The 22,166-nt window shown below is 43.4% G+C and overlaps 1 protein-coding gene across 5 annotated transcripts in view; it reads left to right on the top strand.

Moving 5' to 3' along the window:
* The window catches only part of REXO1 (RNA exonuclease 1 homolog), a 100,000-nt gene extending 80,973 nt beyond the window's left edge, over positions 1-19,027 (top strand). For 3 of the 5 annotated variants that reach the window (XM_007489295.3, XM_007489294.3, XM_007489296.3), the window contains exons 10-16: positions 486-599; positions 2,113-2,186; positions 8,314-8,424; positions 9,769-9,884; positions 10,941-11,079; positions 14,053-14,173; positions 14,725-19,027. In XM_007489295.3, coding sequence (XP_007489357.1) covers positions 486-599; positions 2,113-2,186; positions 8,314-8,424; positions 9,769-9,884; positions 10,941-11,079; positions 14,053-14,173; positions 14,725-14,813 — 764 coding nt within the window. In that variant the 3' untranslated portion in view covers positions 14,814-19,027. The remainder of the gene's footprint in view (positions 1-485; positions 600-2,112; positions 2,187-8,313; positions 8,425-9,768; positions 9,885-10,940; positions 11,080-14,052; positions 14,174-14,724) is intronic. The other 2 variants (XR_008917361.1, XR_465794.3) reach the window with 1 other exon arrangement.
* Positions 19,028-22,166: the final 3,139 nt, after the last annotated feature.

Here is a 22,166-nt window from a genome sequence, read left to right as displayed (position 1 = left end):
TACTTTCATTGTCTTAACTGAGGGAAAACTGTTCAGACAAGACAAACTGTTATGATCCAGGAGAGAAGGAAGAGATTGGGGAGGGGTTGTGGAGAGAGGTCAGATTATCTTAGTGATCCTGTGCCAACTTTTTGGGAGTGCTGTGGTATTGCTTTAGAGCATAAGTGACCCTTTCTTTGATCATTTCCTTTTTGCTTTTAACACCTCTAGTCCTTATTTGTCTCTGTAGTGGCTTCATCCTATTCAGAATATATCACACTTGGTGTTCTATAATTCCATTTCTTTTTACTTTGTGTCTTTAGTGTCCACCATCCCCTGTCCTGAGAAATTCCCTTATCCCACTTTGGAATAGATCTCTTGGGAATCTATGAACCTCTTTTCCTTATCCCATGATGAGGACTATGGGGACACAAATGGTAGGATTGGTATAAGGACTTGCCCAGGGCCTGCTTTCTTCTTCACTCATCCCATCTCTTTCTTTGCAGCATCCTGCCGAATTTGCTGTCGCTGTGGCACTGAGTATCTTGTCTCGCCCACCGGCAATTGTATCCGGAAGGAGGAGTGCTGCCATCACTGGGGGAGGCTGCGCCGTCAGAGAGGTTAGTGCCCTATTCTGTTTCCTTATGATGGATTGGTTAAGGGAGTGGGTCAGAGGGTAGAAAGCATAACCATAGTTTTGAGATTTGCCTTCCTTTATTACATGACACTTCTGTTTCCCCCAAGAAAAATCAACTTTCCTCACACAAAGGAACATCATAATGTATGTTGGTAGGACTGCTTTTTAGAGGTAATAGAGGTATGGGGTTGCAGATCCACAGAACTTCCACAAGATGGTGCCATACCCTAAACCATAGAGAAACAAATGGGCTCTAGATTCTAGATGGTATCAGATACGTGGGCCCCAATGCTTCCAAGTGTGGCCTGAACCAGATTAAAGTGTCATTGGGAAATATTTAATAAGATAAATAAAAATATAAGAAAATATAGGTAATGTTCCATTTTGAAACCAAGTCAATAATGCAGCCTGCAGGCATCTTTATGTACAATCTAGGGCCCCTGTTTCTGTTTGGATTTGACACCATTCATTGATGTAGTAAGACACCCTCATTTTATGGAGAAGCAAACTGAGACCTAGGAAGATCTTTTCTGAGGATCAGAGCTACAAATGGTCTGTGATATTGTTTAGTGAAGGGAGCAAGATCCTTGAAACTAGACAAATAGTCTCTAGACACATAATTTAGTGAGCCATTTACTTCTAAAAGCTAAGTCGGGGGTGTGTGCTGGTGCCCTTAGGAGGTGCAAAGCAAGATGCTCCCAAAAGACCTACTTTTGCTAGTGACAAGTATTAGGCATAGTCAAATGCCCATCCTTTTGATAGAGGTTAACAGTACTGTTGACTCAACTGTCATTGTGCATCCTCTCCTGAGCCTCTTAAATATAAAAGAAATTCCACTGGAGTAGAAGTTTGTGGGCCTAGGTTCTATTCCCAGCTATGCCACTTAACATGAAGATACTTTGGGTAAGAGCCTTCTTTCTGACCTTCAGTATCTTCATCAAGAGACTGGCTACTTTTAAGGTCCCTAACTAGTTTCAGCATTCCATGATGCTCCCAATGTAGACTTGTCTCCTGTTAGTTTTAAGAATGGCAGCAATAGACTAGGAGGAGCTGTCTTTATGACAGTTCCATCTTCTGAAGCCCAGCTTGATTCATAGTGTGTGACAGTAGTGATGATCACTTGACAGATGAGAACATCCATCTGCAAAGACATCACCATTGGCTCTGGTGCTCCTCATTCAATTAAATCAGTTCTTGTATTTTACTCTGAACTCAAAAGTCTATCAGTTTAGTAAAGTTCCTCTTCCCACAGTGCCTTGCTATGAACCAAAGAGACATTCACCATATAACACCACAGTGGATGTGATTAGTAGCCTTCTCTGCTTAAAGCTACCTGCTATGCACCACAAAACTCTCAGGCCTGGCCTCTCACCCAAACCCTTTCAAAATCATCATAGCATCAGTGTCAACCACTACTCCCTTTGGATATGGCTTTCTTGAAAAGTCCTTCCCACCTGATCATGTTTCCTTGTTTCCTTTCCCCTTGGCTATTTTAGTGGCTGGTGGATGGGAAACCCAGTATAGTTGCTGTTCAGGAGCTGTTGGTTCTGCTGGGTGTCAGGTTGCTAAGGTAAGTGTGAAATAGGGCTGGGTCTCCTGAGTTTGGGCTTCTTCCCTCCCCATTAGACATTACTAGCCCTGATTGTCTGGAATATCATAGATCCTAGGATTTCAAAACTATGAGGGGAAGCTCAGAACATACAAAATCAGAAGGAGGGAGGGATCTTGAGCCTGGAGAAGAGTAAGGAGGGGGTAGGATTAGGAAAAATAAATTAGATTAGAATGAACCTATTATTTTCTAGAGGAGAAAACTTTACAGAGAAACCTTTTACAGAGAATGGGAGCCAGTGAACTTGACTTTGATGACCTTAATAGGTGGGAAAAACTGAACTGAAAGTCAGAAGTTCTGGGTTCTAAACTTGGTTATGCTGCTGGCTTGTTATATGACAGTACTCATGTTTTTTACTAGTTCTGTGCCTCAGTTTCTCCACTTTAAAAATTGGAAAAAAACCAGTGTGTTATGAGAGACTAGTTTGAGATATAAGAGTGTGTGGATAAGGTAATAAATGTTCTTGGAACACAAATGTATTGGGGCCTCTTGGAAAGGCAATGTAGGATGCTATCATGAAGGCCTTTTACTCTAAATCTTCACAGAATCCCATCTTCCATTTAGGAAAACCCTGGTAGCAAGCCAGCATCTTTTTGTTAGAAATAAGGATATGAGTTCGAAAAATTCCAGTGTCAATGTTTATTGACATCCTCATAGAACCTTTTGGGGGAATTGGGGCATACTTTGAGCATTTGTGACCTCCTTAGTAATAGACTAGCCCCCTTACCTCCAAAAATGGAATTTCTTTGGAATCATTGACTCTTAGATGGAACCCAGGATGTCAGTGCTGGAAGATCATTTAGAAGAGATTGTCTGATCCCCTCAGTCTTTCATTAGGGACTGTGATGTGACATCCAGTATGGAAAACTGCTTGTCTGAGGTCATGCAGTAAATTAGCAGCAGAGCCTGTTTTAGATGCCTCGTTGTCCCTCTTTTCTCCCACCAAACAGTGGTAATTGTAGAAATCTGTCAGGCCATTCCTGGATGTAGGCAGCAGAGGGCAGAGACGAGCCAGTTAAGGCCAGCTGCAGAAAAGTAAAGTGTGAACAGAAGTAGAACATTGTACGTAGTGATAGCAATATCTCTGATGGTCAGCCATGAATGACTTTAGCTATTCTCAATAATGCCAGTGATCTAAGACAATTCCAAAGGGTTTAGGATAACAAATGCTCTCTACTTCCAAGAAAGAACTGAGTAGTCTGAATGCAAATACTTTTTTTTTTAACTTTAATTTTGTTTTCTGTTGGGCTTTTCTTTCACAACATGACTAATATGGAAGTTGACTACACATGTCTAAGCTATATCAAACTGTCTCCCTTCCTAATGAGGAGGGAAGGGAAGGAAGAAGGCAGAGAATTTGAAACTCAAAATTTTAAAAAACAAATGTTAAATTTTTTTACGTGTAATTGGAAAAAAAAATATTAAAAAAACCAAAAAGTAAAGGAATAGTTTTAGAGACCTGTTCTGGTGTAGCTCTTCAGGAACACTCCTTCCTTAGCCCTTATGAGAGCCCAGATCTTGATGGTAGAAGAATCTCATAACTGGAAGAGGGATTGTTGGGGAAGATCTGATTTTTAGTGACTTGAGCTAAACTGTTCACAGAATTGTTTCCTGGCTCTGAAAATCATTTGTTCTTCAGTGAAGATAGATTTTTTTTTCCATTTTGTGATTTTGGTGGGACCAATCCTTATAAGACCTATTTGTTTGAAGCTCAAGACCAGAGAGCACTGATCATAGAATGTTAGAATCTTCAAACTACTGGGGCCCCTAGAGAACATCTCATTCAATCACTCACATTTTATAGCTGAGGAAATAGGCCAAACGAGTAAAGGCAGCTTGCCAAAGTCACCAAATGAGTTAGTGGTAGATCCGGGACTTAGAAATAAGTTTCTAGTTCAAGACTCTTTTCTTGTAAATTATGGATCCATAGGAAGGTGGCCTCTTGATAGAGATCTTTGATATGAAATGAACAGAGAGGAGTATTCCATATATCCCAGTCTGGATGAAATTTACCTCTTTACTCTTAAGACTAAAACACCCTTAGGGCAGAATGCAAGGGATTTAGGTTTCCTGCCTCTTGTTTTTGTGTGGCTTCTCAATTGTCAGAACAGATTATGGGTTTCCCATTTGTTTTGTCCTACCTCATATGCCCCCTGGAACATTGAAAGGATAATTATTGTTTAGTTCAGTGCCCTAGCCTCTCTGGGAGCCAGACCTTTTTACAGCATAAGACTCCAGTGATCCATATGTGGGATCCACCCTCCACTTTGTCCATTGACAAAGTCAGTGTACTTTTTGCAAAGTGGTGCTTGAGCTTAGATCATGAGGCTAGATATGCCAGGGTTGGGGGTAAAGCATTGTTAGGTGCTGATGTTGTGGCTGGCCAGTAGGCCCTTGTGTTGGGATCCTGATTTTTGGTGAACTCCAGCACTTTGTGGGCTTACTTTACTTGTGAACAAATGAATTCTATAGCATTTGCTTCAGAGAAACATCAAAGTGGGATGGTTTGGTGGCTCAGTGAATAGAGAGCCAGGCTTGGAGAAGGGAGGTCCTGGGTTCAAATGTGACCTCAGACACTACCTAGCTATGTGATCCTGGGCCAGTCACTTAACCCTAATTGCCTAGCCCTTATTGCTCTTCTGCCTTAGAACTGATACATAGTATCAACTTTTAAGACAGAAAGTAAGGGTTTAAAAATAAATCAAAGTAGTGCTGTTGAATTAGGGCTTTGGTGATCTCAGACCTTACCATCATCTCAAGAAGAGGAAACAGAATTGAAAAGAAGAAAGGTCTTTCTTAAGATAGTAAACAGCAGTGTTGATATTAAAGACCATGTTGCCTGACTCTCAGGGCTTTCCATGGCAGATCCTACTATGGATATAGCTGTTGGAAGGAGAAAAGAGTACCATGTATGTGCTGCAATAATGAGAGCAGGAGGCCTGGGTTCTAACTTTACCAGGCACTCATGACCATAGTCACAAATCATTTCCCCTTTTTGCAGAATGTAAACTCTTTTAGGACTAACAATCTAGTTGGGGAGATGGACATGAATCTCCTGTGTTGTTTGTTATATGAGATACCTCAGTGCTTAGGATTGGCAGTTGCTAATTTGTTGATCAAGATGATTGGATCCCTAGTAAAGTGTGAACTGTATGCTACAGATGGTCCATACTACAGTAACAGAGTGGAATAAACACAAGGAGACCAGGGAATTGCAAGAGGAGATAGTACTTGAGTTATTCCTTGAAGAAAATGAAGAGGCCTTGGACCCTTCTTAGCAGTATTACCCTGGACAGGTCACTTAACCCCAATTGCCTGGCTCTTACTGCTCTTCCAGCTTGTAACCCAATATGCAATATTGATTCTAAAACAGAAGGTGAGGGTTTAAAAAAAATAAGAATGGATAGGCTATGGATAGATGCAAGGATTCTCACACTTTTCTTAAAATGGTACATTATTATTATTTGCTATGAAGAATTAGGGCACGACAGGGACAATATGGAGACTTACCCATGTGATTTGTAAACATAGTAGGACACCCTTTTAGAACCACTGGAGTAAAATGGATGGAAAACGGGAAAAGTTGGAGTTGGGGAAAGAGGAGCATAAGCTAGCAGGTGCTGATGTAGCTCTTGAAGCACTTCTTCTGTGGTCTCTGGAAGAACTCAGATCTAGGTGGTTGAAGAATCCATCATAACTGGAAGGGGAATGGGGGACAGCTGTAGAGAAGCAAGCTGATTTTAGTGACTTGAACTTTAATAGGATATAGCATTGTTTCCAGGCTCTGAGAAGAGGCTTTGGTGCATATAGATTTTTCATTTCATGGTTTTGGTGGGTTCAGACCCTTTTGCCACTGTTTTGCTTCCCATTGCAGTGCCCTATGGTCAGTCTCTAGCTATTAGTTGCCTTCTTGCCCATGACTAGAGAACATTGGGCTGTGATACAACCTATTCTATTTAGGGTAGCTCTCATTGTTTGTTTTCAAGTGGAAGGCTGCCTCTGTATCCCCCTGGGTCCTTCAGTTCTTCTCCAGTTGGGATGACCTCCAACCCTCTCCCAATCCTGGCTATCCTCCCCTGGATATGCCAAGCTTGTCAAAATACAAGTGTATGTGTGAGCATCAGAGGAAAGCATTGGCTGCGTTCTCCTGAATATGCCCAATCTGATCTGATCTTGGAAGCAGAGTGGATCTCAGTCTGTTCTTAGATGGGATATTGATGGTGAATGAATACCCATTGCTGTAAGCTTTGGAGCAGCTAGGTGACCCTAGTATTGCTCTTGGAATCAGAAAATTCTGAATACCAAGCTAGCTCTCATCCACTTATTAATCAGTTTTCAGCTGTGTAACTCTGAACAAGTCACTAAAACCCCTTTGGGCCTCAGTTTCTTCATATGTAAAGTGAAGGGCTTTGACTTGATAGTCTCTAAGCCCCAGTTCCTCTCAGCATCTATAATTCTGTGACCACATAGCTAAAACTTTTGGGGAAGGGATGAGTAAGAAGGCTTTCTAGATGATATACCCTTCCCCTGCCTCATTCAAGCATTTGTGCCGCATCTGTAGGTAGCTTTGTTTTTAGTTGTGGGAATAAGAGTTAGTCACGCAAGAGTATATTGTGTTGATCACTAACAAGTATTCCCATTATTCGGTCATCCTTTAGAAAGTATTATAGGTAAGAAGACCGTTGAGCCATGCCCAGCATAGGGTTCTCGGGTTACCTGCATTCTTTTGATCTGCCCATTGGGCAGGCATCCAGAGAGCAGGCTTCACAAGTGCCCGAAGAGGCAGTCTGTTGAGCTACTTTGCTTCCCAAAAGAGCATTTTCAGTTTTGGGGAGTCTTCACTGGACTAAAGTGATCATTGTTAGGTGGCGTGGTAGTATACAGTCAGTCAGGCGGCACATGTTTAGTAAGGCCTATTTGTTATATGCCGGGAGGAAGGAGGACAAGACAAATGTGACATCAGACTCTGTCCTCAGGGAGCTCACAGTCTGGCAGATGGATGGTGATTGAGCCTGTTCAGGGATTTTCATTGGTGGAGGGAGCTCCTAGTGAGGAAAAGGAGCTGCTTCTGGCACTAATTAGTTTGTCCAGGATCATGGCATCAGGATTTGTCAGAGGAACCCAGGACTCTGATCTGAGCTTGGTTGTCTCATATACTTTGTCATGCTGCTGTCCTCAACAGAAGTATGCCCAGAATAAATACAGAGTAATTAGGGAGGGAGGAGGGCAGGGGGTGTCAGAAAAGGCATTATTAAAAAGGTAGTTGTGGAGCTGAGTTGAAGGAAATGAGGAATTGTGTGAGGTTGAGATGAAAGGAGGAAATAGCCCATTGGGGAAGCCTAATGGGGAAAGGGGAGGGGTTATATACAAGTTCTTCATGCATAAGTTCTGAATACTGTAACACATTATATAGATATAAGAGCTAGGAGAGCCCTCAGAACCCACGCTTTCAGAGCTTGAATTATCAGATTTGGGATTAGGAGATAAGTGGGTTTGAATCCTGTCTCCAACCTGACCATAAGTCTGATTCTAGGCATGTTATCTTCCCTGAGCCCCCTTTTTCCAAATTTTCAAATTGGGTGGTAATATTACTAGCACTATCTACCTCACAAGGTTTGTTAACACTTAAACCTTTTAGTGATGTGAGTGTGGTTCTGTCTTTCCTTGGAGATACCTTAGAGCATAGACATCAAACATGCAACCCACAATTCTCCCCAGTGCAGCCTGAACCAGATTAAAATGTCAGAGAAATACTTAACAAAATAAAACTACAACAAAACATAAATAATGGCACTGTGTGGTTTTCTAAGTCAGAATGTAGCCTTAGGGGTCCTTACCTAGGTTGATGGTTCCATTTCTATTTGAGTTTGACCCCACTGCCTTAGAGAGTAGACTTCAAACGTTAGAGCTGGGAGGGCCCTAAGAGATCATTCATCTGCTCCAGCTTCCTCTTTGGGCCCTAGGAATGTCCCAGCTGTTTTTGCTTATTTGTATACCATTGACTTTCAACAGCCTTTTCCAGAAGAAAGGTCTATGTGGCCATGACCATATTTTTTTCTTCATCTCCACCCCCCACCCCCACCAATAGCAACATGTGCAAGATGGCCGCAAAGACAACCTTGAAGGGTTCGTGAAAACCTTTGAAAAACTTCCCTCTACAGATGGGTATCCAGGAATATATGCCCTCGACTGTGAGATGGTAAGACCTTGGGTGTGTGATGCTACATCAGTGGCTGTCAGGCACTGTGCTTGCCCATATCTCCTTGGTGAGGCCAGTGTCATCTGTCTTCCCCTGCTGTATCACAAGGATTAGCAAGGTCTTTCAAACAGGGCTATGTGGTCCCTGGATCTCAGTAAGCTTCAGCCAGCCTGAGGGTAGTATGAGGAGTATTGGTTACTGCCTGGGGTTCAGAGTTTAATTTTTCTTTCTCATAAGTTGCCATGAAACCCCTGAATGTTTCAGGATAAAGAAAAGTCAAGGAGCAATGAGCAGTAATTAATTAGTATTTAAAATTAAAGTGATTTGGGATGTTACTATATTGCCCAAAGTTTTTTACTACTGACTTGAGAACTTTTGGAGTCTTTCAGACTTTCCCCCTTTCTTATCCTATCTCTTTTCCTGTCTTTTTTCTCTCTTCTTTCACTCTTTTTCTTTTTCCTATGGATATCTCTTCCCTCTGTGTCTTTTTCCTTACTGTATCTGCCTTATTCCTTTTCTATGGCTGTCCCTACATCCTAATCTTCCTTAACTCTGGTATTAAAGTACATTTTATTTTATTTTATTTTATTTTAAAAACCCTTAACTTCCATCTTAGGCAGAAAAGTGGTAAGGGCTAGGCAATGGGGGTTAAGTGACTTGCCCAGGGTCACACAGCTAGAAAATGTCTGAGGCCAAATTTGAGTCCAGTTTCTCCCATCTCCAGGTCTGGCACCCTATCCAATGAGACACCTAGCTGCCCCTTTTAAAATACATTTTAAAAAACTGATTAAGTCTATTGAACAGGGTTATGTTCCTGATCTCCAGGGGTAGTAAACAATTCATAATATTGAGGGGACTGGTTCCTTTCAAAAGATAGGTTTGGCTATTTGGGTCTGAGGTTCCTCCCCTTCTGGAGTCAAAGTCCTTGATTTATTGCCTTTAATTTATATGTAGCCCTTATGGCATTCCATTTTTTTTTATCACAATGACTCTTCATAGAGAAGGTTCTCCCACCCTTATTTTGGTTGGCATAATCCACCACTGAAGAACTAGGCCCATTTCTGTTTTATCTTTATAAGTGATTGAAGATTCATCCTAGGAATTCCCTATATTAATTCCTTCTTTTGGTTAAGGAAAAGTCTTTCTTGGGATTGGAAATAGCAGTAAAGAAGGGAAAAGAGGCACTCTACCCTCCAGAACCTCTGTTCTGTCTTTAAGCTTTTGCAACGAAGACCCTCTTATACAATTTGGTGAGATCATGGATCAGAAGAAGTTGTTTATACGCCTGACTTCTTTGAAATGAATCATTACATTCAAACACTTCTATGTGTATTTTTCTTTTAGTGTTACACCAAACAAGGGTTGGAACTAACACGAATAACTGTGATCAACTCTGATCTGAAAGTTGTCTATGACACATTTGTGAAACCAGACAACAAAGTTGTGGATTACAACACCAGGTAAGTAAGGATTTTCGGGTGCCGCTCCCTGGGCCTTTCATGGTGAGCATGGCCCTCTGCAGCTATTTCAGAGGTGCTCTGTGCAGACAGAATCAGCTTGGTATTTTTCTTGCTTGTTTGGAGTTTTTGTCTTTTTGAATTCTCTGCCAGTTTCACTGATGGGGAAGTAAGGGTCTCTGGGGGCAGTACAGACTTCTCCCTTGCTGATGCCATTCTTCTCATATTTATCCTTTCCCTTTAGAAAGAAAGACTTCCTATTTGTCTGAGATCTTAATTCCCTACCTTCTGAGACCACATCATCACCTACTACTATCCCGTTATGGTCCACCCCTGGTTTGGAATGTCTTTCATTCTCCTTTTTACCTCTCTGAAGCCTCTGGTCCATTGCTCTCTGGGAAACCTTTCTTTGCCGTGCCAATCCCAGTCCACTCCATCTTCACTGAATTCTCATTTACTTTCCTGGGGTAGCTCTTAATTCCTCTTCAACTATCATAGAGCTTAGGATGTAAGTCCCCGAAAAGCTGTGACTAGGTCATGATTCAGTTCACCAACTATGTATTGAGTGCCTGCTGCATGTGAAGTCCTTTTCTGAGGGATAGGGTTACCAAGAGAATAAAAGATGTGGCCCAGTCCTCAAAGAATGTACATTTTTCTGAGGGCAGAGTGAGGAGAAAATATTGTGGCATGTAGACAAGTATGTGTTACATGATAAAGGCAAAGGAAAGTGTAGGCCCAGTGATAAGAGAAATCCAAAGAAGAACTTACTCTCACCCACCAAGATGGCACCTCAGCTATGCCTAGAAAGAAGGGAAGGGCACTGAAGGATTGAGGAAGGAGGAGGTAGGTTATTTAACACAGAGTTTGCAAAAACCTAGAAATGGGGACTGATAAAATGAGCAGAGGATAAGGAGCTAACCAGTTGGGCTGGATTGTAGGCTGGATGAAGGTAGATAGGCCCAGTGGTATGCTCCAGGAACCCCCTCCAGTTCCAGTTCATGGGAGATCTATTCTTTTCAATGACCTTCTGATGACCTCTGTGCCTTTATGTCTCTGCAGGTTTTCCGGGGTGACAGAAGAAGACCTGCAGAATGCGTGTATAACCCTTCGGGATGTCCAGGCGGTATTGTTGAACATGTTCAGTTCAGACACCATCTTGATAGGACACAGCTTAGAAAGTGACTTGTTTGCTCTCAAGGTAGGAATCTCCCCCTCATTTCCTCTTCCCATCCTTCTCCCTGTACCCCACCCTCAGAAATTGCCTGGATTGGTTTCTAAAAGGAAAGACCTATGCTTGAGCCCAGACTGCTGCCTTCCTTCATGTGGAGGTCCTTTGGAAGGGTTAGTCATTTCTCCTTTGGGATAGGGAAGGATATTTCACCCGGAGGACAGGAAAAGACTCAAGGAGCACAGTCACTGCCTTCAACTTGTTTCTGAAGGGCCATAAAAGCCAGAGGGAGTAGATTTCTCTTGTGTGGCTCCACAGGCTACAGCTAGGACCCATGGAAAGGAGAAAGTGGATTTTGGGTGGGGTTATCAGATGGCTGACAACTGTTGCTTTTAACCCCTCTAGTGGATGGCTTGGGCCACCCTGGGAAATGGCCAAGTTCTTATAAGGCAAGTCCCATTTTCTCCCTCCTTCCCCTGGGGCCTTTTCAAGCACCAGGCTTCTCAGACTCTAAAAGTTCAAGCTAGGTGAATCCCAGGGAAGCCCAGGCTTCTTCTCCCTCAAGTTTCCCCAGAGAGTTAGTCTGGTGGAACTCTGTCTTTTTGCATAGTTAGCAGAGCCAGAAGACAAGGCCAGTGTTCATTCACTCTATTCAAGAGCAGAAACCCTATCCTGTGTTATTAAGGAATTTAACATTTGTCTTTTTTTTTCTCTCCTTGAACCTAGCTTTGGACTCAGGTAGACCTCTTCCTCCCTCCCTCCCTCCTTCCTTCCCTCCCTCCTTCTCTCTCTCTCTCTCTCTCTCTTTCTCTCTCTCTCCCTCTCTCTCCCTCTCCCTCTCCCTCTCCCTCTCTCTCTCCCTCCCTCTCTCTCTCTCTCTCCCTCCCTCTCTCTCTCTCTTTCTCCCTACCTCTCTCTCCCTCCCTCTCTCTCTCTCTCTCCCTCTCTCTCCATCTCTCTCTCCCTCTCTCCCTCCCTCCCTCCCTCTCTCTCTCTTCTCTCTCTCTCTCCCTCCCTCCCTCTCTCTCTCCCTCTTTCCCTCTCCCTCTCTCCCTTTCCCTCTACCCCCTTCTTCTCTCTCTCTCTCTCCAGCAGCTTGTGAAAAAATATTTAAATAAAAATAACGGAATTTCTCTTTTATCTTGGAGATGATAGAGTCATTGGCATTTGTTGAGCAAGGGAATGGCATGGTGAGATCTGAGATTTAGGAAGATTACTCTGTTGAAGATGAATTAAAGAGGGAAGAGTCTTGAGGGAAAGAGACCAGTTAGGCCATTGCAGAAGTACAATGGGTAGGTGGCTGCTATAAGGGCTCAGTGAATAGAGCACCAGACCTCTATCCGGAATTCAAATTTGGCTTCAGATGCTTTCTAGCTGTGTGACCCCGGGTGAGTCACATAGACCCAATTAGAAGAGGAGTAGGTGAAAAATATTAAGGAGGTGTGGCAACTGGATATGGGCAATGAAGGATACCTGGGTGATTGGGAGGATGATGAAATGCTGACCAAAAACACAGGAAAGTTTTGAAAAGGACAAATAGAATTCAGTTATGTTGAATTTGAGATGCCTTGTGTTGTCCAGTAGTCCGTAGGTGCTAAGAGCTTGTGGGGTGTCGAGTTGTCCTAAATAAAGGAGAGAGTCAGTTATGAAGATAGATCAGGCACACCATTCCTCAGCATTGACCAAGTTTTTTGAAAACTTGTCTTTTGAAGCTTGTAAGGACTCAACAGAAAATTAGAGGTAGTTGATCAGTTCTGCTTCAGCCATTCTGACTCTTACCATAGGCAAGAGAGGCTCCAATCTAGCCTCAGTTTCTAATGTAAAATGAGAGTAATATGTGCCACTCTACTCGAGTTGTGGTGAGGACTGCCCTGCATAATTGCCAAGGAGTAGACATTGGCCGTGCCCTTTCCCCCACCCTGGGCAGAGTAGAAACAAAGCACTATATTTGGAGATAGAAGTGCGAGATTCAAAACCTGTAACTGTACCTGCTTGCTAGCATAACTTTTTTTACCCAGCCTCCCTGGGGCTCACTTTCCCTATTGGTACATTGTAGGGATTGGACTAGATGATCTCTAAGGCCCCTTCCAACTCTAGATACTATATCTCTTTAGTATTCCTTCTAGGACCTCTCAGAGATATTATGAGACCTCTAAAGCACTATAGAAGTAGAAGTTTTGTGCTTAAAGGTGAAACTTCAGGCTTCTTTCTTCCCCGAGGATATGAGAAGGTGGACTTTTCCCTTTATCTTTTTTCTACTCATCCCCACTAGAGTTCATTCTCAGCACCTATAGCAGTGGATGCACCCCCCCCCCCAAAAAAAAAAGGCTTCATGATTTCCCTTGTTGAATTTGCAGGCTGTTAGCTCAAAGTCAGTCACCTGGGCAGAGCTATCAGTGCATTGGGATTAAGACATGTAAGTCTCACTGGTGTAAGCAAACAGAAAAAGAAAAACTAATGCTTTGCCTTCTAAAGAACCTGACTTCAGGAAGCTAGCAGTTTGTCCACAGTTAGTTCTCTAGTTGGCACCTGGTCCAATTTATCTTAAGTTTTATGTGTCCCACCCTTTAGGGAAAAATAAAAACAAACTTCTGTGTCTGTATATGTGTGTGGTTGGTGTTTTTCAGAGTTCTTTCAGCTCTTGCCAAAGAGCTCACCCCCAGCTGCTGTTGGAAGCTATTTGAGCTCTCCATGGAGTGTGGGCTGATCATTAGGGAAGGAGGGTTTCTGAAGAGAGGCAATAGTTGACAAAGAACAAGCCTCTGTATGGCTGAGGCCTGTGCCCTTTGGCTCCTTCAGGAACTGGTTTGGTGGGAGCTTTTGTCTGGTGTGTTATTTCAGAAGGGCCTATGGGAGATTCTACATTGGAACTGGGCTGACTCAGGTGAATGGTACTAAATCCCTAAGGAAGAAATGGAACCCAAGTCTTGACTTGTGTTCTAGAATACATATGTACACGTGGGTACACTGACTTTCTTCCCTTTTCCTCACTCTTTCCTTTAGCTTATTCATACCACAGTAGTGGACACATCAGTGGTTTTCCCTCACCGCCTTGGACTCCCCTACAAGAGGGCACTACGGACACTGATGGCTGACTACCTCAAGCGTATTATCCAGGATAATGGTGAGTCATCTCACTGTGCTATCCTTCTCCTTCCCTGCCTTTAGACTGACAGAGTAATATGGCCCAGTCATCAGATGGCTCCTCAGCCAGCTTCTTAGGGGTGGCTCCTTATTTAGAGTCATAGGACTTGGGGTAAAATCTTGTTCCTGTGACCTTTGTGACATTGAGCAAATCACTTAACTTTCCTGAGTAGGACTTAATTTTTCCCACCTGTAACATCAAAGGATTTCTCTAAAGGCCTTTTTCTTCTATATCTTAATTGCATGGTCTTTTTTTTTTTCCAAACTGTTGAGAGCTGCTTTGGGTGACATTAGCTCCTGGCTAATGCAAACTAGTTGGAATGTCCAGGGACCATAATGAAGTGCAGAGGATTTGCCTGATTAGGACACTATAGGTTCTGCTACTTAATAGCGTGTGAGCCTGCCTACATCTCTCCCTGCCCCTGATTCAGGATCTCCATTGTTCTTTCTAGTTCTGATGCTCCATCCATCTGTGCTTGGTTTCATGGGTTGCAATGTTAACTAACCTCCTCCTCCCCTCTTTCTCCATAGTGGAAGGCCATGATTCAAGTGAAGATGCCAGTTCTTGCATGGAACTGATGATTTGGAAAATCAAAGAAGATTCAAAAGTCAAGCGATGACTCCTCTCTCCTTCCTTTCCTTTTCCTTCCTCCTCAACCCTCTCTATCTTCATCCTCTCCATTGTCCCCCCAGTTCCCTCACTTCCTCCAAAGCAGTGCAATAAATCCTCAGAGTTAACACTGTTCACCTTGCAAACAAGAGCCTCCCCTGCCCACCCCCTACCAGCACCCCTCCCTCCCTCTTTCCTACCTTACCTCCCTCCCTCCTTCCCTTCTAACCCCTGCTCTTCCCTTAGCCCCAGCCCAGCAACATGCTTTACCCTGGTGTGTCTGTGCACTTTGGGGTGCTTGTGGAATCTAGAGACTTGTGCCAGCTCAGCACAAGGGGCTGGCCTCTTCGGCTCCTGTACCTCTTGTCTCCCATCAGATGAGCATTTCTGATTCTTGCCTTTCCGGTCCCACAAGGTCATGTTGAGCTGCACACCCAGAACTAGGTCCTAATTCTCTGCCCCAGAGGCAGTTTGATCAGGTCTGCAAAGTACTGTTTCTTTTTACATGATGTTAAAGGGTGGGTGGGTTGGGTGGGCAGGGGAGGGCATGTCTAGTTACTGGGTTTATTTAGGAGGGGGGAATAGGGTTATTATTTTTTATTGTTATTTTTATCATTTTTAATTTAAACCTGAAGAATTGCACAGCATCTGTCTGCCTGCCTGCCGCTGCAAGGACCTGGTGCTGCGCCACCCTTGGGGCTGGTGGATGGTTGGAAGAGAATCTGACAGGGCCCTGTCCAGCTCCCGAGGGAAAGAGCAGGATGCCAGAAGGATGCCGTTTCCTGGAGGGCACAGGTCACTTGAAGCCAACCCTGAGTGAGGCAGCTCTCCATGATGCAATCCCCTAGCCCTGTCCTTGGGGGAAAGAAGCCACTGGTGTCTTAACATGTTCGTCCCCTCCTGGGACAGGCTGCGCTGCTGGGATCCCAAGAAAGGCCTAAGCCCCTGGCTGGTGTGGAACTTCTGAGCACGCCACATCCCATTTTCCCTAGTAACCCCAATTCCCTCAGCCTTGTTCTGGGTTTTATACCTTCCCCTTTCCCCTGCTTTGTTCCTCTTGGAGAGAAAACGTCACCTCCCATGGAGGGGGATTGAACAGCATGTCTTTTGGCTCATTCTGATACTTTGGTCCCTACTCTGGACCTTTTCCCCTTCTGTGTCTTCATGGAGTTGAACCAACTGTGATCTAGGCGTTCCCCACCCTGAGTTTTGGGCACAACCCAGGAGTCCTAGACACAGCTTCAGCTTCCTCAGTTGGTGATGGCAGCCTGTGACAGCATCTGACTCCCATCGATGTCAGGTGTGGCGCTGGGATCAGTGACACTAAAACATCGGCCTTTTTCTTTTGTAACTTTGTTCTGATTTCCACTGAATTTAATGGGGTTTGTTTTTATTAAGGGGAAATTTCAGCAAGACTGCAGAGGCACTGTTCTCCACTGCCTAGTTTTCTTCTCCTTCCTTCTCAGCTGGAACAAAATAAATGTTTGTATAGATTTCAGCTTTTGTACAGATGTTTTTGGTGATGCATTGAGCAGGTTAGAATCATGTGGAGTCCATTTTTGAATAGTTCCCAAGGTTAGGGACCCCTTGTTATGAGAGAAGGTCCTAGAGTTCAGCCATGAGCTCTCCTTCCAGCAGTGAAATAAGAAGAACCCTCTTTTGCCTTAATGAAAACCAAGTTCCACATCCTGGCTTAAACATTGTGCAGGGATCCTGGGATTTTGTGTGTGTGTGTGTTTTTTTTAAAGAGAAAGAAAAAAACAAACAGGATCTGCATGCTACCAGAGATTGACCATGACCCATCTCTCATGGTGACACAACTTGGTGGGGGCATGGAGGACCAGATGAAGCCCCGTGGGCACTGGCTAGCCTAAAGGGCACAATGGGCACAATTCATTCTGCCTGGAAAGGCTCTTGGTCCAGTGTCATTGGGGTTATTCTCAACAAAAGCCACTATGTTCTGGACCAAAGTTGTCCATGCACTTTCTTCCAGCATGGAGCATATGATTCTAGAGGCTTTTATTGATCCTTTATTAAGTTGCTTCATCTCCCCAGGAGGAGAGATGGATGCAGGTGTCCTTCTGTACCATATATGAAAATATGACTGTTTGCCCTCTAAGAAAAACACTGTAAATCCGATCCAGTTTTCCCATTGACTTGAATTATCTGGAGGGATATGTGTTTTGAGGTTGGCTGTTTAATGTGCTGGGAGTTGCTATGTGGGTGAGGGGATGAAGGCTCTTCATTTTAGGAGGGCGATATCTCAAGTCTATTTTGCATTTTTAAGGGAAAATCAGACATCCTTCTTTAGCTCTCACCATGCCATATCCTCTATCTTGAATCTGTTTCCCCTAGTGACTGTTCTATATCTGATACCTTTTCTTTAAAAAAAAAAAGGGGGGGTGGTAGCTGCTAACCCCCTTTGTGAGCACATGCCCTGGTGGCCTTGGGGGCGTGGCCTGAAAATGTTCTATCTTTGACTTTTCAGGTTATATCCAATGATCTGCTGCCTACTTTGTGAATTAAATCTGGTAGAATTTTATATGTTGAATTTTGGGATGATAAGGGGTCTATCCCCTTGTATTTCTAAGCTTCTCCAGTGACCAAGACCACTGTTAGGGGCCATACTCTTTGAGAAGAAGAGGTGACGGAGGTTTTTTAAAATGTAGCCCCCTTTCATTTTGTTTTGGGGGCTTTTGATTTCTTAAGTGTGAATGCTGCCTCCTCACTAAAATGGATGTAGATGGTCTTCCTTGTTGACCATGGCCAAAATCCCACCATTGCCAATCTTTTAGCATCCATTTAAAGGAAAGGGGTGGAAGGAAGAAAGGTGGTCAGCACTAAAACCTTTGTAATCTCTGTGGAAACTAATGAGGTACTCTTTCCATAACTTTTGGGAACCAAATCAATATCGGGAACCATTAGACCCTCAGGGAATTGGTGGCAGCAGGGGGCCTGGCCTCCTGAAAGCATTAAAGAACCAGCTTCTTTCTGGCTTTCTTTCCCAGGAGGCTTAAATAACTTCCCTTGATTCACTGTTATCCAAGATTGCCAGCTTGTCACTCAGAGGGGTCTTGGTTGAGGTGGTTTCCATCATCATTGAAGACCTTCAGGGTACACAGTAAAGAACCACATCTCTGCTTTAAGACTTGGTTTGGGTGGCATGAGCCTGCAAAAGCCACTTGAGTTCATTAGTGAGGAAAGGAAGGAGATGAGTGATTTTTGCCCTCCTCCCCCCAGATTCAAATAGGCTCTAAACTCAAATGCCTCTGGAGGAGTGTTGAATTGACTATTGGCTCAAGCCACTGACTCCCCTTGGGGAAGGACACCTTCTATCCCATAAAGCCTGACCTCCTGGGAGAAGTCATTAGCTGGACCTGTGGAGGAGGAGGCCCTCAGCTATTTCAGCTTGGAGAGCAGGAGCAGCCAGCTGAGACATGCTGGACAGTGAGCCTCCCATTCCCTGCCTACTTAAGAGGCAAAAGCAGCTGTGTGTGTAAGGGGAAATGGAGGGGGTGCATTGTTAACTGATGATACTTGGCTCTGGATTTTGGGCAGTAGCCAGTTGAGAAATTCAGCAGGTCCCTCTCTTCTCAGAGAAGAAAATTTAGCCCCAAAGGGCTCTTCCAGTTTGGGGCTAGGGCCATTGCTGCTAATGGACTGCTAAAGGGAAAAAAAAATTCTTTTTTAAGTGCCCCACTCAAGAGAACTTCCTGGCTGGATTTTTCTCCTTTATGAATGGGCCCAGTGCATCAGGCCCCTTCTCTTTTGAGAATTCTTTGAAGCATTTACCTTTAAAAGTTTTTTTCCAGTCTCTCCTTTCCTCCCCATCTAGGCTTGTGTCCTCCCCATCTTTTATATCCCTGGGTCTCAGTTTTCTCAATGTGAAACGAGGGATTTGAACTAGATATTCTCCTTACTCTCCTTTCAGGCTCTAAATCCTGTCCTTCCTCTCTCCCAGCTGGATATTAACTTGGGATGAACTGGAGGCCTCAGTGTGCCAGGATGCCCAGAGACCACTAGAGTGGGAATGGGTAGTCACTAAGGAGGGGTTCTCCTAGCACAGCTTTGCTGACCCAGTCTCTGTGATGCTTCAGACCCCCACAAGAGAGAGCTCTAAAGCACTAGGTAGTGTTGGGGACTGTACATATAGATATTGTAACTGTTAATTTCCTTTTTGTAACTATTATTTTTTAATAAAAGGTGCTGAGCTTATTCACAAAACTGTTTGCTGTGCTTTCTTGACTAGGAGGATGGATATGAGGGAGCTGCTGTAGTGCTTTTTCAGCTAGCCAGAGACAGTATCTGATTAGGAGGGGGTACCACAGAAGGTATGTGAAAGTCACAAACAACAACAAAAAAATTACTTGCATTTCTAGGACCCTTTAAAGGTTAAACAGCAATGACCTTACTGCCACTTTGTGAACTGGGTTAATTCAAGTATCAGTGCCCTCATTATGTTCAATAAAGAAACAACCATTTATATATGTCTTTACAGATAGTTCAGTTGAGCTTCACAACAACCCAGGGAAGCAGGTGCTCTTATCCCCTTTTTTATAGATGAGGAAACTTGGGTAAAGAGAGATTAAGTAACTTATCCAGAATCACACAGCTAGTAAGTATCTGAGCTCTAACCACTGTGCAATCTAGCTGACAGGCACTGGGAAGGGTCCTTATGGGGTAGGGAAGGGCATCAAAATGAAAGTTTTTGCCCTCAAAATTTACATTCTACTTGCAGAAATAAGTAAATGCCAACATATATATCTTCTACAAAGAGTAATTTGGAGTGGGGAGAGGAAGTAGGTCGGATGTAGTGCTTGACGGGAGCCTTTGAAGGGAGCTGGGGTTTGGGTGGAGACAGCTTATATGGAAGCTTAAAGGCCAGAGAGAGTATAAGTTTTACAGGAGAAAGTGAAAAGGCTAACTTGTTAAAAAAATTTTTTTTATTTAATTAGATGATTTAGCATAATTTTCCATGGTTACAAGACTCATGTTCCTTCCCTCCCCTCTCCCCACTCTCCTCCCATATCTGATGCACAATCCCACTGGGTTTAACATGTGTCATCAATCAAGACCCATTTCCTTATTATTAGTATTTGCACTAGGGTGATCTTTTAGAGTCCACTTTCCCAGTCATAGCCCCACTGACCCATGTGATCAAGTAGTTGTTTTTCTTTTGTTTCTTTTCCCACAGTTGTTGTTCTGAATGTGGATAGCGTTCTTTCTCATAAGTCCCTCATAATTATCTTGGATCATTGTATTGCTGCTAGTAGAGAAGTCTAGTAGAGATTACATTAGATTGTGCCACAGTGTATCAGTCTCTGTGTACAATGTTCTCCTGGTTCTGCTCCTTTCACTCTGCATCAATTCCTGGAGGTCGTTCTAGTTCACATGGAATCCCTCCGGTTTATTTGAATAGGCCAATTTGGTAGGAATCGACCTGGAAACTTGTACTTTGGGAACCTCAGTGTCACAGCAGCATGGAAGATGGTTTAGAGAGGTAAGAAACAGAACTGTACCCACCTTGGAAATAGCCATTCTTTCTAGGGGCACATGGCTAGTAGATGTTGGTGATGGGCTTCAAACCCAAGTCCTTTTACTCCCAAGGCATTATCCAGTTGGTTGTGCTGGTGGTTCAGTTGTGTCTGACTGTGGCCCCATTTGGAGTTTTCTTGACAAAGATCCTGGAGTGGTTTGCCATTTCGTCTCCAGCTCATTTTATAGATGAGGAACCGAGGCATACAGGGTGAAGTGACTTGCCCAGGGTCACCCATCTAGGAAGTATGTAAGACTTGAATTCTGATCGACCCGACTCCAAGCCTGGTGCTCTATCCACTATAACTGCCCAAATAAGGAGTGCTATAAAGAGCAGGTAGGACAAATAAATGGAATAGTATTACTTTGGTCTAGCTCAAATCCCACCCTTGATACATGGGGCAAGCCCATGTGGTCAGCTCGTAGATGGCTGGCATATATGAAACCTTGAGCATAGTGAAATAGTTCTGGGTTAGTGGCTAAGCCTTGATTCAATCCCCTCATCTCAAATCTATCCCTTTCTCATCTACCCAGGACTGCTGCAGTTCAGGTCCTCAATCACCTCTCACTTGGACTGTTAGAAAAGCTTCCTCCCTGCTTCAGCTCATCCTCCACTCAGCCTCAATTATGGGTCTTGCCTTGTCGCTCTCCGTGTAAATTCTAAGGGTCCCTATTCATTGCCTCTAATCAAGCACAAATTCTTGTTTGATATTTTAAGACATTAGTAGGGAGGGAAGAGGGGAGGCAAAGAAAATGAATCATGGAAACATGGAAAAATTTTGTTTCTTGTTCAGTTGTCATGCTCAATTCTTTGTGACCCCATGGCCCATGGCATGTCAGGCCATCTTCCACTGTTTTCCAGTCTGTCCAAGCTCATGTTGTTGCTTCCAAGATACCACCCATCTTGTCCTCATTCCCTTCTCTTTTTGCCTTCAATTTTTCCCAGCACCAGGGGCTTTTCCAAGTGAGTCTTGTCTTCTCATTATGTGGCTAAAGTATTTAAGCTTTGTCTTCCTTCCTATAAATAGTCTAAATGAATTTTTTAGTATTGACTGATTTGATCTTGCTTTGCAAAGGACTCCCAAAAGTCTTCTACAGGAGCAACTAGTTGACTCAGTGGATAGAGAACCAGGCCTGGAGACAAGGTCCTGGGTTCAAATGTGAGGTCAGATACTTCCTAGCTGTCTGACCCTGGGCAATTCACTTAACCTTAATTGCCTAGCTCTTACTGCTTTTTTTTGCCTTGGAACTTATACTTGATATTGATTCTAAGACAGAAGGAAAGGATTAAAAAAAATTTTAAAGTCTTCTCCAGCACCCCTGTTCAAAAATGTTAATTCTGCTCACTCAAGCTTTTCTTATAGTCCAACTCTACAGCCATATGTTATTCCAGGAAAAACCTCAGCTTTGACAGTATGCACCTTCATCAATAAGGTGATGTCTCTGCTTAGATTTCTTCTAAGGAGCAAGTGTCTTTTAATTTCATAGCCGCAATCACCATCTGCAGAGATCTTTAAGCCCAAGAATATAAAATTTGACACTGCTTCCATTTCTTCTCCCTCTATTTTCCAGGAAGTGATAGGACTAGTTGCCATTATCTTTGTTTCTTTTCTCTTAAGCTTCAAACCAGCTTTTGCACCTTCCTCTTTCAACCTCATCATGGGATTTCTTAATTCTTCTCTTTATGTTATCATAGTGGTATCAATTGCAAGAACTAAGATTGTCGCTATTTCTTCTGGTAACCTTAATTCTGGCTTCTGTTTCATCTAGCCTGGCATATTTTGCATGTACTCTGTATATAAATTAAATACATAGAGTGACAATATAC

Source organism: Monodelphis domestica, chromosome 3 (genome assembly GCF_027887165.1).
Source record: "Monodelphis domestica isolate mMonDom1 chromosome 3, mMonDom1.pri, whole genome shotgun sequence".
Lineage (NCBI taxonomy): Eukaryota > Metazoa > Chordata > Mammalia > Didelphimorphia > Didelphidae > Monodelphis > Monodelphis domestica.
This window is presented reverse-complemented; position numbering and strand designations above follow the sequence as displayed.